The sequence below is a fragment of the Peromyscus maniculatus genome, chromosome 14 (assembly GCF_049852395.1).
Source record: "Peromyscus maniculatus bairdii isolate BWxNUB_F1_BW_parent chromosome 14, HU_Pman_BW_mat_3.1, whole genome shotgun sequence".
NCBI classification, from domain to species: domain Eukaryota; kingdom Metazoa; phylum Chordata; class Mammalia; order Rodentia; family Cricetidae; genus Peromyscus; species Peromyscus maniculatus.
The window spans coordinates 43,242,202-43,261,193 of NC_134865.1; the positions used below are offsets into that span (position 1 = coordinate 43,242,202).

The following is an 18,992-nucleotide window of genomic DNA, read 5'->3' on the forward strand; positions in this document are numbered from 1 at the left end:
ACCAGGCTGGCCAAAAACTCAGAGAAATCCTCCTGCCTCTGCCTAGCAATTGATGGGATTAAAGGATTAAAGGTGTGCCTCAACACAGTTAGCATCTTCTAGAACATTCTTAAAGGAGGAAGGAGAGAGCCAACTCTACAAGTTGTCCTTTGACCTGCACATGAACACTGTGGCAGACGAAGACCCCTGCCCATGTATATAAAATATCATTTATATCCCTGTGACTGTATAAACCCAGCTCAGTAACTTGTACCTATTAACTATTTGATGTTTATAGCTTTAAAATACATAAAATATGTTCCATGAAAGCATAACGATATCATAATTAGTGAAGCCAATGGCTCATGAAACTTTGTATATTAAAAAATTATTATGATTGTTCTTGAAGATCTTAATCTAAATAAATGTGCATGGTAATAAATACAGCTTCGTATTCATGATTAGCAATTCATTCCTCATTGTGAATTAATTTATTCAATCAATATTCATTGCATGGTATTTTACAACATTGTATGGTATCAAGGAAGAAAATTAAAAATATGTAATAAAGATTGCTTATGGAATACCACATTATGTAGGGTTTGTTATTGCTAATCTGTGTTCAAGCAAAGATCAGGAAAAACTAATAAATATGCTAATAGTGTCTGTATCAAAGAAAATCTTTTTTGACTAAGAGGCAAGAACTTCCTGCATGTGATAGAGAAAGCACTGTTCATGAAATGAGAGAATTAAAAATTAGTTTACCAAACACAGGGACTTCTCTTTCCTCCAGAATAAGAGCCTCTATTCCTCCAAACACAATATTAAGAGACCAAAAAGATAGTAGAGTGGGAAGAAAGACAAATCCAGAGAATTCAATAGTAAACAGCTGAATTGAAAATGAACAAAAGATTTGGGCGCATATACTTCATCTAAAAAAGATATTTGAACAGTAAATTAGCATGGTATTAAACGTTAGGAAATGCAGATTAAAACGCCAGCTACCTCTGTGTGTTCACTAGAAAGCGGAAGTCCCAGAGGCTGTCTGCATTTGTTGAAGGATGTGGAGCAGCTAAACTCTAGTCCGTTACTGGCTGGGACGTACACATGACCTGTACATTTTACTTCCCAAGAGCATAGAGAACAGGAGTGTCTATAGGAACTTGGTATTTGTGGGAGCCCCAAATTGGAAACAACACAATGGTCATCAAAAGATGACTGGCCAAAGAGTGTTAGGTTCTCTACTCTAGAGTAGCACTACTCCCATGCCCTCTGAGTATAGGAACTCTGAAGAAGTACAATAATTGGCTTTGTTTTTAAACAAAAATTATATTTTGTAAAAGCTAGACCTTTTCCCCACAAAAATATATCCTCAATGATTCCATTTAATAAAATTCTAGCCAAATACAGGGACGAACACTTGTAATCTTAGCACTTAGGAGGCTGAGTCAGAGGGTCCCAGGTTTGAGGCCTGTGTGGTCCACACATTGAGACGATGCCTTGAAAAGAAGAGGGAGGGAGGGAGGGAGGGAAGGGAGAGAGGGAGGGAGGAGGGAGGGAGGGAGGGAGGGAGGGAAGGAAGGAAGGAAGGAAGGAAGGAAGGAAGGAAGGAAGGAAGGAAGGAAGGAAGGAAGGAAGGAGAAAGAAAGACAGCTAGAAATGCAGTCTAATCTGTAACAGAAAACAGTTCAGGTGTGGGCTTTGAGTAGAGGGAGAGGATGGACGGACACCTCTGTTGACCTCACTGCGTTGGCCACTCTGGAACCACAGGTCATGAGCCCCAGCATCTGCATTCTGAGGGGTGATGCTTCCAGGAGGTGTGGACTTGTTCACACACTCCCTGTGCGTTAGTCAAAGGACAAACCAAATTATTACATGTTTATATAATCAGTTTAACTCAACACATTTTTAATGAAAAAGTAATATTATAGCTTCATTTCTTAAATTCTTTAGTACCAGCAACAGCAAGATGCAGACAATAAACAAGTTGAACAGAAGCCAGTACACAGACAGCTGACCTCTGTAAGAAATAAATCTGACAGTTCACTTTCACAACAGAAAGGTAAGCTGTTTTTGTAACAGTGATGTCTTACTTAAATAATCATATTTATTAAATATTTGATTATATTTATCAGATCAAACTTGATGTTCTGATAATGAATATCTAAATATATAATGAACATATATATATATATATATATTTTAAAGATTATTTATATGTATACAGTGTTCTGCCTGCATATATCCCTGCAAGCCAGAAGAGGGCATCAGATCTCATTACAGATGGCTGTGAGCCACCATATAGGAACTGGGAATTGAACTCAGGACCTCTGGAAGAGCAACCCTCTTAACCGCTGAGCCATCTCTCCAGCGGTGAATATTTGTATATGACTCTCACCCTTGTCTCTAGGAGTTATTTCACTTGTTTCTCTTATTTAGTGTATTTAGATGGAGAACCTTGTATTTGACAGTAAGGTTTGTAGCTCTTTTGTTAACCAGTAAACACTATTTCTAACTCTTAGGCACTGCCATTAATATGCTGCGTTAAACAGCTAGTGTTACACAGTGCCGTTGACCAGCACTGGAGCTTACAAACGAATGGTGCTCCCATCACGTGCTGCTAGTGAAGTGTGCTGTCCTCTTGTCGGCGTGAAGGCATCTGTGTTTTCTTTCTATTTCTGCAGGGCTGTTGGCCTCCTGTTTCATGTACCTGTCTGCTTGTTAGTTGTTCGCATTTTGAGGAACCTAGGTCTGAAGTGCAGGTCATTCTGCACCTAAGTGAGATGTCACTAAGACTACACCACAGGAAGTTGGGCCCTCACACTCCATCTCCCTTCCATTCTTCTGTCGCTCCAGCCTTTCAGGGCTCTACCCCAATCACGTTCTTAAATTTGTTTTGTTAAATCAGCGTACAAAGCAATAGATTTCATTAAGGCATTTTCACGCACAGTTTTGTTTGTTAGCTTGACCTTTGAACCCCCTTCCCACTCCCCTTTCCTCCTTTTGTGCATTCTTGTTGCTCTCCTGTCCCCTTCCAACCACTCCTTGTATGCTTTCATGGCCAATGCATTCTGTTATCTTCTTTATCTCCAGTTTTCTACCTCCCCTCCTGTGAGACTTAGTGTTCAGCATCCTTAGCCATCAAGACAGTGCCAATTAAAACTACTTCTTTGGTTATTTTGTTTTGTTTTTTTGAGACACGGTTTCTTTGTGTAGCTTTGGAGCCTTTCCTGGATCTTGCTCTATAGACCAGGCTAGCCTCGAACTCACAGAGATCCACCTGGCTCTGCCTCCTGAGTGCTGGGATTAAAGGCGTGTGCCACCACCGCCCAGCCCAGAGGGGAGATTAAGGAAGACATTCTGATTTTCAATTTCTGTCTTTCCTTACAAGTGCACACCAGCACACTCAATCCCCATCCCACACAACACTAAAAAGACAACTGAAGTCATGACATTTGTAGGAAGGTGGACAGAACTGGAACTTACTAAGTGAAGTAACCCAGACTACACTGCATCGTTTCTCCCGTATGCAGGTCCTGGATTATGATTTTATGTATGCACATGCCTCAATTCTGTTGGTTGCTGTAAAGACACCATGACAAAGGCAGCTTAGAGTAGGAAGCGTTGAATCGGAGGCTGGCTTACTGTTCAGAGAGTTGGTCCTTTATCATCATGGCAGGGAGTGGGGCAGCAGACAGGCAAGCGTGGTGCTGGGGAGGACTGAGAGACCCTGCTCCACAGTCGCAGAGGAAGACACTGGGTCTGGCAGGGGCTTTTGAAACCTCAGAGCCCACCCAAGTGACTACCTCCTCTAACAAGGCCACACCTCCTCCAGTAATGCTACTCCTCCTAATCCTTTTCAAGTAGTTCCATTAATGGGGTTCAAACATTTAAACATGTGAGCCTATGGGGGCGGGGCATTCACATTCAAACCACCACAGTATGTATATATATTTATGTCTTGACTTTTTTTTAAAAGATTTATTTATTTATTATGTATACAGAAGAGGGCGCCAGATCTCATTACAGATGGTTGTGAGCCACCATGTGGTTGCTGGGAATTGAACTCAGGACCTCTGGAAGAGCAGTTAGTGCTCTTAACCTCTGAGCCATCTCTCCAGCCCCTTGATTTTTTTTTTTTTTAAATGTTATCAATGTTTTACCTACACGTAAGTCTGTGCATCATATTTGTGCCTCGTGGGCCCCTGAGGCCAGAAGAGGGTGTCGAGGTGTTAATCCCCTGGAACTGGAGTCACGAGTCAATGTGAGTTTCACTGTTAGTGCTAGGAATCAAACCCGGGCTGCTGGAAGAACAGCAAGTCTCTTCACTGCTGAGCCATCTCTAATCCCATCGAATACTTTTTTAATGTAACACATTAGTGTTAAATTGTATTTTAGAATCTGATGAAAAGTGGCCTATTTTGGAAGATCATAAATTCAAAGCCAGCCTGGGTTACATGAAGAATTTTAGGTTAGTCTAAGTCATATAGCAAGACCCTGTCTCAAAACACAACAACATAAATGTTGCCTATAAAACTCTTCTAATGATGGTTTTAAAATTAGTCATGACAATATATAGGTAGGAGCAAATAAACATTCCTAAGATAGACTTGCTCAAAGCGCTATTGAGTATTGCAATCATTCATGGTCAATATAATTTAGTAAGTTTAGGGTTTTTTAATGTCTTAAAATTAAAAATGAATTTTATTTTCTTGATGGATTCTATCTATAACAAACAATCATTCTGTCTGGGAATAGGGAAGTGTCTGTGGTATCCTAGTTAATGTGACACTGTTTTCAGCTACATACATGTGTGTGACCAAGGGATAGCTGTAGTTATATTTGTGTTGGCTTGTAGCTCTGCTGTTCAGTAGTAGCTAGCTGACATTTGATAAGTCAGTAAATTTCATTATGAAAAATGAGAGGAACCAAGATATTTGCTAACAGGAAACTTTTATTTTGTTTTGAGATAGGGTCTCACTTTAAATCCCTGGATGGCCTGAGGTCTCTGTGTAGACCAGGCTGGCCGTGAACTAGTAGAAATGCACCTTGCATCCACCTTCTGAGTGCTGGGATTAAGGGAGTCTGCCACCGTGCCCAGGCTAGGAGGAAGTTTTACTTAGAAATTATTGAAGGTTAGCTTAGTGTTTTTGCATCTAATTTTACATCTGTGTAAAAAGTGGTGCAGTCTTTTAATCCCAGTATTTGGGAGGTAGAGACAGGTAGATCTCTCTGAGTTTGTTCTATATAGTGAGTTCCAGGACATTTGGAGCTACATAGTAGGATCCTATCTTGAAAAAAACCAAAAAGGAAAAAAAGAAAAGGTTAGGTAAGTAGGCTTATTTGAGCTTTGACTAAAACAAATACAAAACCAGTGATCTATAAATAAACCATTTACATAGATATAAAGTGTCACTCCACAATTGATATCTGGCTCTGTATAGGGTATTCTTGAATGAACATCGTTGCCTTGGCACATAGTCAGAACCTTTTCCCATAAAATGTGCGCACTTGGTTTATTCTTCCCTTCTTTGAAATTCTGAAACATTTCCAAACATTTCAGAGAATAGGAGAGGCAGGGTGCCAAAATAATCCCTGGGGCCCTTAGGACCTTGTGACCTTGAAGGAATTCAGTCCTATCTCTTGTGCACAGAAGTCTTGAAGACGAGGAATTTGCCCCATCACAGGGGAATCAAAACCACATCTTTTCTGGCAGTAAATGGTTCTAAGAGTACTCGAATCCTAATTATGGCTCTTTTACAGTGGAGTTACCATGTATCTTACTTTGAAATGCATAGTAGCTTAGTGTGAGTATATTAAGAAGTCAAGCAGACTACTGGAGATAACATCTCCTTCAATGAGCTGCCTCCCATGGAAAATTGATGCAAATCATGGTGGGACATAGGCTCTTGCCCTGCATGGCTGAAGAATTACCAAGATCTTGTTTTATTTCCTTCTCTTAACATAAAATGAATTAAATTCATTATTTTGCCAGGTGATATCTTTGGAGTATAATAAGAATAAGATCCTTTCAAGCCAGATGTGGTGGCAAATGTCTACAGTCCTGGCATTTAGTAGACTGAGGCAAGAGGTTAATTTGGGCTAGTCTCAAAAACACAGTAATAAGCAAACCAGTAATTATGATGAAATTTGAAATTTCTTTCACTTGCTGCTGAATTTATTGCGGGCTTGAAGCTACCACTCTTGAATCAGTGTACTAGTCATTGTTCAGCACTTTTTCATGAAAGCAGCCTTCTTCAAAAAGTGGATTTTGTTTCTTTTTTCCACTTTTGCTCTATCTTAGTCAGTGTTCTATTGCCGTGAAGGGACACCGTGACCAAGGTTACTCTTATAAAAGAAAGCATTTAGCCAGGCAGTGGTGGCACACGCCTTTAATCCCAGCACACAGGAGGCAGAGGCAGACGGATCTCTGAGTTTGAGGCCAGCCTGGTCTACAGAGTGAATTCTAGGACAGCCAGGGCTACACATAGAGAAGCACTGTCTCAGAAAGAGACAGGGAACGGGGGAGGGAAGAAGAGAGGAGAGAGAGAAGGGGGAAAGAGAAGAAAACTTTTAATTGGGGGCTTGCTTATAGCTTCTGTTCAGAGGGTTAGTCCATTATTGTTATGGCAGGGCATGAAGGCATGGTGGTGCTGGAGAAGTAGCAGAGAGCTACATCCTGATCCATAGGCAGCAGGCAAAGAGAGACCCTGGGCTAGGTGTGGACTTATGAAACTTTCAAGCCCACCGCCAGTGACATACCTCCTCTAACAAGGCCACACCTTCTAATCCTTCTCAAATAGTGCTGCTCCCTGGTGACTAAGCTTCAAGTACACGAGCCTATAGGAACGATTCTTATTCAAACCACCACACACTCCAAGTTAACTTTGAACTTTTTTTTTTCTGTTTAGGTTAACTAATATAAATGAAAAACTAGTTCTAAATCCATTTATTTATGATGAATCAGGGAAAAATTAAGTTGTATAAAGTAGTGTGATAAAGTCATCACTTTAAAAACATTTTCTTTCTTTGGGTTTCTCAGTATTTTAAGATTCTAAGTGAGACGTAGCAAGTAGAAGAGCAAGCACTATGCTGTAATCAGGGCAGAGATTTAAGCTGTTTGTTTTAGGATTAAATGCTAGGACAGTTTAGGTTGTCAAGTTATGTGAGAATCACAGAATTCTACTGTTTTCTTACTTGTGGATTATCTGTGTTGCTCAAATATATATATGTAAGAATTCAGATGACTTTGTCGGGATCCACTTCCACTTTGACAGCACACTTGGAGAAGTCCGTGCTTTCCCAACATCGTGCCCAGGTCACTGCCTGGCCACCTCACACCGGTTCTGTCGCAGACTGTGGTTCTAACTTGGAGTGTAGGAGAATTAGCAAACACAAAGTTCTGTCTATTTAGAAGAGGTCTCTGTGCAAGTAAAATCATTTTTTATTTAATAAAATTATTAATTTTGCCTTCGTAATTGAAATATAGCTAAAGTACAATGCCTACCAGAATTATCATTATCTTAGTAACTTTAACACCATAGCTGAACTTTTTTAAGTAGACTTTTCTGGTCTTAATGGTGGCCACTTCAAACCACATGTGTGGGAAGTGTAGCTCAGTGTTAGGCTGTCAGCCTGGTGCACAGGCCCTGGATTACATTCCCAGTACCAGAAGTTTGCAAAGTACAGGACAGAGATGTAGGTCTCAGAGAGGGAGATGATGAGGCACAGACTAAAAAGCACCAGAAATCCATATATTCAAACTGGTAACAAGCGCTGTCTGAGTATTGTATCTTCTACAAATCTATACTTTCCTAATCTAAAGTACCAAAGTCCATATTCCTCCAAACAATAGCATGGTCAAGCCTGTCACAGCAATACCCCACTCCTGGTACAACTTCTGCTGTAGTCACTGTTCTCTTGCTGTGAAGAGACCCCATGACCATGACAACTCTCATAAAGGAAAGCATTTAACTGGGGCTTGTTTACAGTCCAGAGGTTTAGTCCATGGTCATCATGGCAGGAAGCGTGGTGGTGCAGACAGACATGAGACTGGAGAAGTAGCTGAGAGTGCCCCTGGATCAGCAGGCAGCAGGAAGAGAGAGGCACTGGGCCTGGCTTAAGCTTCTGAAATCTCAAAGCCCACCCCAGTGACACACTTCCTCCAACAAGGCCACACCTACCCTAACAAAAACACACCTTCTAATAGTGCCACTCCCTCATGGCTAAGCATTCAAAGCTATGAGCTTATTCAAACCACCACATCGTCTTTGTGTTTCAGTTTATGTGAGGGTGTCTGCATACAAGCTGGAGTGTAATCCTCATGAGGAAAGACACTTCTCTGGATCATTAATGGGTTTTAAAACAGATGATTATTTTAACTTCCGTTTCTGTATGAAAATGTATATGCTTTGATTTAAAAGAGGGGAAAATACAGATTATTTTGGGGGGAGAATGCACAGCTGCGACAGTGGGGTTTTTTGTTTGTTTTGTTTTTGTTTTTTTGTTTGTTTTTCAAGACAGGGTTTCTCTGTGTAGTTTTGGTGCCTGTCCTGGAACTCACTCTGTAGCCCTGGCTGGCCTCGAACTCACAGAGATCTGCCTGTCTCTGCCTCCTGAGTGCTGGGATTAAAGGCGTGTGGCACCACCGCCTGGCAAGACAGTTCTTTAAGAATGAACTAAACAGAGGGCCAGAGAGATGGTCAAACCATCACTAAGCCTGGCCACCTGAGTTCAATCCTCAGGACCTGCATGGTAGAAGGAAAGAACCAAGTCCCAAAATTTGTCCTTTGCCCTCAACACGTGTGTATTGTCTGCATGCACACAAGTAAATAAATGTATAATAAAAAAGATTTAGGAAGGGCATGGAGAACATGTATATTATCTAGGAGAGAAGTTCATAATTACGTCCTTTAAAATGGACAGACTGCATAAAGGATTACATTAGAGTATAAATAAGCCATGCAGGTGGACAGAGGACAGTTTCAGGAATCAGTTTTCTCCTTCTCCCATGTGGTCCCGGGTTAGACTCAGGTCATCAGGCTTGGAAGCAAGACCCTTTACCTGTTGAGCCATCTTGCAAGCCCTTGAAAATCACTGAAGTAATGTGTGTAGATTGACAGCATCTTCCTGGTTCTTTATTAATGAAGCAGACAGTCCTGGGAGTGGGAAAGCCATCTCCAGGGCATCTGAACCAAGGACCCGAATTGTCACTATTGGGAGCATCTACTCTTCTAGTGTGCACAGGTCTCTTGTACAGCACAGCCGTACTCCAACAGAAATTAACTACAGCTTTAAGTTAATGTGTTACCAATGCTTCTCTTTATTTTCCTGTTTTTTCGAGACAGGGTTTCTCTGTGTAACAGCTCTGGCTATTCTGAGACTTGCTTTTTAGATGAGGCTGGCATTGAACTCACAGAGATCTGCTTGCCTCTGCCTCCTGAGTGCTGGGATCAAAGGTGTGTACCACCATGCCTGGCTATCAGTGCTTTTCTAAACAGCACAATTATTTATTAAATGCTTTAGTAACTTAAGTTACTAAATAAATAAATAAAATATAAAAAAATATATAAATAAAATAAAATTAAACAGCATTTCAGCCAGCATAGCAGTCAAGTTTTGTCCTAGTCCATGTCTACCTGTTTCCATACTGGAGACCAAGAGGATTGCTGATTTCAGTCAGCATCAGAACAAAGAAGCGATGGACATGTGCTGTGCTTGCAAAGCTGGGCACTCCTGTGTTGCTCTTTGGTGTCTGAAGACAGGACTTCTAAACTTGAACAGATAGGAACTTTTCTAGTTATTTAAACACAGATTCCAGGCTTCACCTTGCACTACCTCCGGTGGAGTCCAGGGGGTGTGCAGGTTTAACTGGTGCTCACAGGTCTAATTCGGAAGCACACTTTGGAGCAGCACTGCTGAGGGACTCCTTGGTTTCAGGGACTTCCGTACTCTGCTGTAGACATAGAGGCAGTGCAGTCTAGAGCATGCAGGCTGGAGTCAGGCTGCCTAGGTTCAAACCATAGCTCAGCTGGTGAGTTTGTACACGATGCTTAACCTCTCTGTGCTTTTCTGACCTGTAGTGTCATAGATGCTTCATTAGGTTGATACAGTCAATAAAGAAAAAAATGCCCTTATTATAAGACGGCACATTAGGAGCTGTGGAAATAGTAGCTGTAATTAGCATGGCTGCATGGAGGACAGGGCTCCCTTTTCCCCACTTAGAGTGGCGGCAGCTGCTCCTTTCACAGGTAGGAAGTGAACCTGAGCCGGTCCTGAGCTTTAATGACGTCGCTGTGACAGTGCTGGCAGGAAGTGTGTTCTGTGGGACCTAGGCGGACACAGTGACTTTCCACAGCATGTTTGTTCGTCATGAGTGTCGAGGGGCGGGTAGAGCCTGCTTAAATTTATACGTGCTGTGTGCACGTACTGGGTTCATCAGCACAGTCCCTTTGACGTGTACACTGTATAGTGAATCTAACAAAGTTTATTAGCAAGGGGGCCTTTCATGCTGTAATTGTATCTGTTGGCAGGTAGTGTTTTTAGTAAATTGTATTCTGTCAGCACTTCTCGTGTGTGTGTGTGTGTGTGTGTGTGTGTGTGTGTGTGTGTGTGTGTGTGTGTTATACATTTGAGTGCATGTGGTAGGTGTCCGTGTGGAAACTAGGAAGTGACCTCAGATGTCCTTGGTTCAGCTAGGCCAGCCGGACAGAGAGCTCTCAGGATCCGCCTGTCTCCACTCCCATCTCTGGTGTCACTGGCCACATCCAGCTTTCCGTAGGTGCTGGGCACTCAGCTTGTACAGCGAGTGCTGGGTCATCTCTCTAGTCCCAGCTCTCACATTTTTACATCCAAAAGAGAAGGTGATCGTTTGAGGCTCAGCAAGCATGTATAGATCATGACACTCTGGTTCAGACTACATGTGAATACATACGAAAGGACTGACTACATAAACTACTACATTTCTCAGAAAAACTACCTCAGAATTCTGTGACAAAAGGCAACACAGGAAACGTCTTTAAGAATAATCAGAAAATAAGTACTTTCTTAAAGATGCTGGTGTGGAACCATAATTACTCTTATGTTACTTTAAGCTGTGTTCCGTCTGCTCTGTAAAACATGTAACAGAACAGTAAGACGACCAGTGGCGTGTACATGCACACACGTGATATGCGGGGTCACGCCAGCAGAAGGGTGGAAGGTCACCACCCAAAGTGACCTTAAATCTGATGGTCAGTTAGACTCGACGTGGGGACGTGGCCCCTTCCCCGTTACCATAATTGTGGTGATGCTTTGTTATCTGTGAATCAGGAAACTAGTTAGGCAGCACTATAGTTCTGTTGGGGCCTTCGTCCATTCAAAACTTAGGCCTATGCCGGGGACTTTCTAAGTACTGTGTCGGTGTGATAAGTCATCTAACTGTGGCCCTCTCCTGAAGGCAGAGTTTAGTGTGTACTCACAGCACATTAAAGGAAGCAGCACAAAATTAGTTTCTGTGTCTCCATTACTTCTGTGGTGTCACAAAATATGTATATTCTTCAAGTGAAATATTTGTTGTTGGCAAAAAAAAAAAAAAAGTCAGCACCATACCAAACTGCAATTAATGAATGTAGGAATTTAGAAATCAAAACTTTGTTTAGTGTGAGGAAAAACAGTTCTTTCAACTATATCCACATGGTTTCTTGTTTGTATCAACTGCGGGTGACTGTTACTGTCTTCTGTGAATTCTCTGGGGCAGGGGCCTGACTTTGTTGAATGAGCCAATTGTTTGCTCTTGTGTTGCCCATCGCGTGAGTTCCCATCTGGTCTGTATCAGACTGTTTTCACAGCCACTGCTGCCTTCCCTGTATCCTGACACTCCGGGGCTGTGTGCAGCAGGGCCTCACAGCTTGGAGCTGTCATCAGAGTCGTGGGGACGAGAACCTGGACAGGCCGTGTTCCCGCTGGTGTTCCCGCTGGTGTCTGCGCAGTGAGCAGAAGCCCAGCCTCCTTCCCCATGCCTGACACTTCCCACGATGGCAGGTCTTTTGGGCTCCTGCTTTAGGACATGGCATGTTGTTCCTTATTTTCCAGCGGCTTCCTGTGTGTGGAAGCTCATTTTCCATTCCTTGACTCTTCTAAGGTTACCAGGTCCAGCCCAGGGGAGGGGAACTGGTCACAGAGTCACATTTCATTTTTGTTCTCAAATTTAGTTAGAAGTGGTTAGTGTGGCAGAAACCACCATTAACACAACAAACACAGATGATGCCTTGGATTTTTAGTGATAATCGCAAGCCATGACTTGCGAGAAATGTTCATATTTAGGAAGAGTTCCATCTCAAAGTAGATTTTCTGTCTATAGATTATATAAGCTTTCAGCTCCAACTCACTTTGCAAAGGTTCGTCATTTTGCCTTCAGCCTCTGCAGCTGCCAAATGTCACTTATAAGAACATTGCAAGAGAGACTTTTTCTAGCCCGCTGTGACCTGGTACAGTATTGTCAATGAAATCACAGGAGTCAATGTGGAGCACCAGTTAGAGTTCTGTGCGGGTGTGGTGACAGTCCCATTCCCTACGGGACTGTTCTGCAGAGAACGTAAAGAGATGTGTACAGAATGTCCTAACATTTCAGAAATGTTTTCAAGAGTAGTTAAATTAGTTTGCTTTTATTTCCTTTTTTGTCTTTTTCACTTACAGAGTTTGTTTTTAAATCAAGTAGCTAATTGTCAAAGTGTGTGGGACTCAGTATAGCAAAAGCAAGAACTCACCTTCGCTTCTGAAGAGGTGTGTGCATAGTATGTCAGAGTGAAGGGACCTCTTGTGCTTGTTGGTGTTTGTAAACAGCCTTTCTCTGGGTAGCACTGACTATCCCGAACTCACTCTGTAGCCCAGGCTGGCCTGAACTCAGAGATCACCTTCGTCTGCCTCCTGAGTGCTGGGATTAAAAGCGTGCACCACCACTGCCCAGCAGGAGCTGTTTGTATTCAGTTTAGCAGTAACAGTGTTATGTCATCATTAAGAAACAGTTAAAAACTCAGTTATACTCCCTCTTAATTGCTGAAACTAACCTAATAGTTTTTCCCAATTTTAATTTTTTTTTATGTATGAATAACACATATATGCACAGAGAAAAGTATACATCATGTGAACACACTACCGTTTGGAGAACCCACCCAAGCAGACCACGCTTGCACTGCTGGTGTCCAGCTGGAGAGATCCGCCTGTGGCCCCCAGGGCCCTTAGTTCCCTCTCCATCATGTCCTCCACCCACAAGGGTGCAACCACTGTTCTGACTTCTAGTAACGTTTTGATTTTGTACTTTATGTAAATGAAATCATCCAGTGCGCATGGCTTCTTTCACAGGCAAATCTATTATAAAGTTCTAGAGATCCTTTTCATTTTAAAACCATCATGGCGTGCTTTTATAAAGAGTTGTCTGGGAGGAATTTGTTTTAGTAGCTGTCTCACAGGCTCTTGAACCAACAGGAAGTACGCTGTAGATAAAGCTGTCTACTAAAACATGGTCTCTCAGTTCTCAACCAGATTTTAACGATGGAATGTCCCTCCAGACATTCTTGCCCCTGAAAGGCACGCAGACCATGTCATAACAATACAGAGTAATGCATTCATGTACTTAACTGCTTTTTAATGACTTTTAATAATTAAACGTACATTATTAAAGTAAATCATGATCTGTATTCAGTATAGATGGTGAGTTGTCAATTTCCTGAATTAACCAGCAACTTCTTGACAGTTGGAAGAAGCTTTTGTGCTACCAGATGCTGTTTCTGAGAGTGCTATTATTTGTGTTGATGTACCTACTTAGACACAGCCAACAAGCAACTTAATTTAAAAGATTGCTTGTTTAAAAATACTAACATCTTTTTAATGTATTTTTAAATACCCTAATAATAGTCTTAGGGTGTGTGTGTGTGTGTGTGTGTGTGTGTGTGTGTGTGTGTGTGTGTGTGTGTGTGTGTACTCAAATTTATATTAAAAATGAATCTGTCATGGGTGTTTCTAATTTTGTCTTATTTGTTTTAAATTCTGGACATTCATTTCCAAAGCCATGTTTGGATTTATGAATGAAAACATTTGTTTTAAGAGGGATCATCCATATATCCCTGTTATATAGTTAAGAGCCCTGTAGCTTGTTTTGTTTAATAATATATTGTATGGTAAATTCTTTGTTTTAGATTTTTAAGAAGGAATTTATGTGTGGTGGTTTTGTCTGTATGTCTGTGTGTGCATCCTGTGCCTCCTGAGTGCCCAGGAGACATTAGGTCCCCTGGAATTGGAGTTGTGGACAGTTGTAAACCACCTTGTGGGTGCTGGGAATCAAACCTGGCTTCTCTACAAGAGCAATGAGTGCTTTTAACCACTGAGCCACCTCTCCAGCTCCTAGATATTTTTATTTTAAAGAATGTGTGTGTGTGTGTGTGTGTGTGTGTGTGTGTGTGTGTGTGTGTGTGTTTTGGTTGGGGGGGTGAGTTGTATGATACTGGAAATGTGTGGTAGGCAAGCCCTATACTAATGAATCCTACTTTACCTTAATTTTAATTAATATTGCAAGGCTGTAAGACTGAATGATTATTTAAAACAAAAGACTAACGTACTGAAATAAGATGTATTTATTTTAGACAAAAAATGGGAAATGTGATGATATTTTTGTGATCTAACAAAAAAAGCTTGCCTGAAGATCAGAGTGCGGAGCTTAGCCACTAGTTAGCAATGAGGCCAGGCGGTGGTGGCACACACCTTTAATCCCAGCACTGGGGAGGCAGAGGCAGATGAATCTCTGTGAGTTCAAGGTTACCCTGAACTACATGAGATTAACCCAGTCTGAAAGAGAAACAGAGCCAGGCAGTGGTGGCTCACACCTTTCATCCCAGAACTAGGAAGGTGGAGACAGGAAGTGATATGGCTGGGCGGAGAAAGGACGATAAGGTGGGGGTGGGGGTGGGGTGGAAGGAGCTTGGCTTTCAGGCTGAGGACTTGGTAAAGGTGAGAACTCTAGCGGCTGCTGCTCTGCTTCTCTGATCTTTCAGCTTTTGCCCAGGTATCTGGCTCTGGGTTTTTATTAAGACTGATTAGGATTCGTGCTACATATGTGTATACATATGTGCACATGCGTATATACATATATGTGTATAATAGTTTAAACCAGTGGTTCTCAACTTTCCTACTGCTGGGACTGTTTAACACAGTTCCTCATGTTGTGGAGACCCCCAACCATACAATTATTCTTGTTGCTACTTCATAACTGTAATTTTACTACTACTATGAATCATAGCATAAGTATCTGTGTTTTCACAGGGTTCTTAGGCAACCCCTGTGAAAGAGTCAGTCTAGCCCCCAAGGGGTCATGACCCACAGGTTTGAGAACCACTGCTTTAACTGAATGTTCCCAGTCAGAGTGTGTGGCCTGGAAATAGGAAACATGGAGTGCTTATAATCATCCTTGTAGTTTCTTTTTGAAGACCAGTTTCTCACTATACAGTCTTTGAATGTTGCTATGGGTGTGAGCCATCAAGGCTGGCCTAATTCTTACAGTGATGCTCACTTACATCTTACTTCTTTTAAAGTCTGCCCGAAATTCTTGTCGACTGAAAGCTTGGGGGCCAGGAATGTAGCTCAGTGACTGGAGCTACTCACACTGGTGACCTGAGTTCCATTCCCAGGGCCCGTGTCCACACGGGAGGAGAGAAATGACTACCAAAGGTTGTCCTCTGACCTCCACACACGTGCCTCCCAAAACCCAACAATAAAGACATGTCCAAATTTTAAAAGAAGCTCGAGAGACAGTTTTTTTTGAATCATAGAGGAAATGGTAAAAGAAATACTGATTGTACTAATTGTAATAATACTGATTGTGACACATTTCTTTCATTACTGCTCAGCTCCAAGGGTGTGTTTGAAACAACAGTTGTTGGTTGTTGACTGGCTGTATTTTGGAGTGCCGGTTAACACCATGCCATCAGTGTGGTCCAGTTCTTGGTGTTCTCAGCATTTTGTTGGCCTGAGAACTGTAGGTTCTTATCTAAAATGTGTGGGACCAGAAGTGGTCTGGATAGGATGTTAAAATTTCAGAATATTTTTGTATATGTATAATGCTATCTAGGGATGGTACTCATGATTAAACATGAAATTTACATGTCCCTTACCTTAGAGGTTGGAGATTATTTTATACAATATTTTTAGTGCACATATATTATGGTTATGGTCGTGACGTGAGGTCAGCTGTGGAATTTTCCACATGTGGGTTGGCTCTCACATTTTGCTGATTTTTGGAGCGTTTTGGATTTCAGAGTTTTAGATTAGAAAACTTGAGCCTCTGTATGAGCCACAAATTGTTTCCCGTTTCTCTGCTTTTCTTCCTTCTCTGACATGAAAAGAGATGCCCGTGTATTTCAAATAACTGTTCTTCCCTTGGCTTAGCGCTCTGTCGCCTTTTGCTGCCTGGATTGTTTGGATTGCTGCTGATTGTTTGGAGCAGTGGCCTAAGCTTGCTAGGGCAAGGGCCAATTCTAAACTTCTTTTTGTAATGATTAAGTCCTTAGGTAAGAGAATGTGAACTGTAACCTTCTAAGAAACAGCTCGTGAGTTTCCTTCGTGTTTTACAAATTGGTTTAATTTGGTGTGGAACTGCAGCTTCGTTCCTGGTCCTTTGCTTCCTCCTTTCTCATCTTTTTATGAAGATAAGCATCTGTTAGACAACTTCTCATCTATGACAGTCATTGCCTTCATGTGTTTGACTTCCTTCTTTACTTAGAGGTCCCCGGTGTGCAGGCTTCTATTGACCTGCTTTTATGAGAGGAACTGTGGGGATGAAGACATTTGGCCCGAGGTCTTTTTTGCGAAGAGGAATTGTGATTCTTTCTGTGCTCAACTGGTTTTTACTGGGGAAAAAAGGCACAGAATGAGGTTTTAACATAGCTTTGCTGGGCCGCGGACAGGCCACAGGATAAGCCCAGTTTGTGTCTTGCCTGCCTCTGTATGTACTGGTGTGATCGCTACTTTACAGGTCTGGAATTGGGAGCTGCGTTAGGCTTTTCCCACTCTACCAAGGCTGCTCTCTCCCAGTGAGCACAGGAGAAACGCTGGGGCCCTGTGAACTCTTGAAGGTGTGGCAGACTCACCCAGGACTAAGCCTCAGCTCTCTGAAAGGCACATTAGGGACAGGGAAGGAAACCCTCCTCTGGAAAGTCTGTAGAACGCTGAATTAAAAGCTGCAGGTGTGGTGTGGAGAGCAGTGAGGGCAGTACTTGGGATAATGCCATCTGGGGCAGGTTATTTGTTGGGACAGGATAGTGTTTAAACTTTGAAGTCAGTTTTAAACAAAGTGGAGCAGCTGGAAGCTGGCGTAGGAAGAAACAAACCTTTCACATTAACTATTGCTGTTAGAGAAAAGGAATCGGAGTTGTTTTCACAGGTGCCTGTGCGTTCATTTTCCTATGTGAGGAAAATGTGTTTTCATCTTAAATTATAAATTTAAGATAAGCATTTGGAAAACAGAAACAGTAGTAAATTGAAGTGTAGTAGCTTACATGTCTGCAACACACGTTAGAATAAGACCCTGAAGGTTAGAGATAGCTCGGCCATCAGAGGCTGAGGCTCACAGCCACGTGGACAGAGAAGATACTGTAACTCTTAAAATACCGCTATAAGCCTGAGAGATAAAGTGTGACTAGTGATTATGGAAAGTGAAGGCAAATAAAACATTACCCATGACACGGAGTGTCATGTGACCAGTCAGCTTCTTCAACACATGCAGCGTTTGTTCTCAAGCACTAATAGGATGTTGCAGGATCCACAGGCTGGGCTAAGTATGTGCGGAGAATTGAATGCAGCAGGGGAGTTCAGCAGCTGCTTCCAGAGGGACTGGAGCAAGAGCAGAGGAGACCGAGGTGGACAGGAAAAGCGCTTCCAGAGCCTAATGAAACACCGCGGGATGCTGTGACGTTTGCACACAGCTGGCAAGCAACTTTGTTGCTGGGAGCAGTTGCGAATTTTACAGACAAGATGTGGAGTGGGCATGCGAGCGTGCTTTAGAAGAGCCCTGGGTCCTCAAGGGAGAAGCGGTCGTTTGGTCTACTTGATTTCCAGATCCAGTGTGTGCCTAGCATCGTGCTGCAGCTTTGTTGAAAACGGACACTAATGAGGCTGTCCTTGGTACAGAGAAGCACACAGGTTAGCAGACTAAAGCTAGTTGGTCTGGGTGTAGTGGCACACGACTTTAATCCCAGCACTGGGGACGCAGAAGCAGGCAGATCTCTATGAGTTCAAGGCCAGCCTGGTCTACATAGTGAGTCCCAGGACAGCGAGAGCTGTGTAGAGAGACCCTGTCTCAAACACCAAAAAACAAAACAAGCTTGTGAACCTACTGTGCTAGTTAGTCGTCACTCAGGAGACAAAGACTCTTAGTCCCTCTCCGTGCTCTTGAGGAAATGACAGACACATAAAGACCTAGTGACAGTACAGCTTGGTGGCTGGTGCGGTCAGGTTGCACCCGGTATTGATCAGAGAGACACTCCTAACCATTTACTGCTGCTGCAGGGAAAAGCGCAGAGGGTGGGTTCACCTGCCCCAGGTCAGGGCTAGTCTTCAAATGAATGGCTGAAAGGGGTGAAATAAAACGCAAAAAGAAAAACATGGAGTTGGGAGCATAGGGAGGTGGGGGAGACCTGGGAGGATTGGGGGGTGAATATGGCCAAAATACATTATATAAAATGTTCAAAGAATTAATAAAAAGACCTTTTAATTGGGCAGTCACAGGCCCTTTTAAGATACTGAAAGCTGTGACTACCTGTCTCCTTCCCACACTCTGCCTAGGCGTAGTAATTTTCAGTTTGATGGTGTTTATTCCCCTGGACTAAGTAGATCCTCTGTGGGCCTGGATTAAAGATTATTACAGTTGGTTCTTTTTAACTTTATTTTCAGTGCCACAGTTCATAAGAAACTAGTCTTCATTGACATGTAGAAAAAGCCCCAATGGAGGCAATCAGAAGTCTTACCACTGCATAGCCATCTTGTAG

The 18,992-nt window shown here is 42.4% G+C and overlaps 1 protein-coding gene across 8 annotated transcripts in view; it reads left to right on the forward strand.

Annotated features, from left to right (window-relative positions):
* The window catches only part of Kiaa0586 (KIAA0586 ortholog), a 107,288-nt gene that overhangs the window by 82,393 nt on the left and 5,903 nt on the right, over window positions 1-18,992 (forward strand). For 7 of the 8 annotated variants that reach the window (XM_006990718.4, XM_076550850.1, XM_076550853.1 and 4 more), the window contains one exon: window positions 1,933-2,041. The exons of the other annotated variant lie outside the window; for it this stretch is intronic. In XM_006990718.4, coding sequence (XP_006990780.1) covers window positions 1,933-2,041 — 109 coding nt within the window. The remainder of the gene's footprint in view (window positions 1-1,932; window positions 2,042-18,992) is intronic. 8 annotated transcript variants of the gene reach the window in all.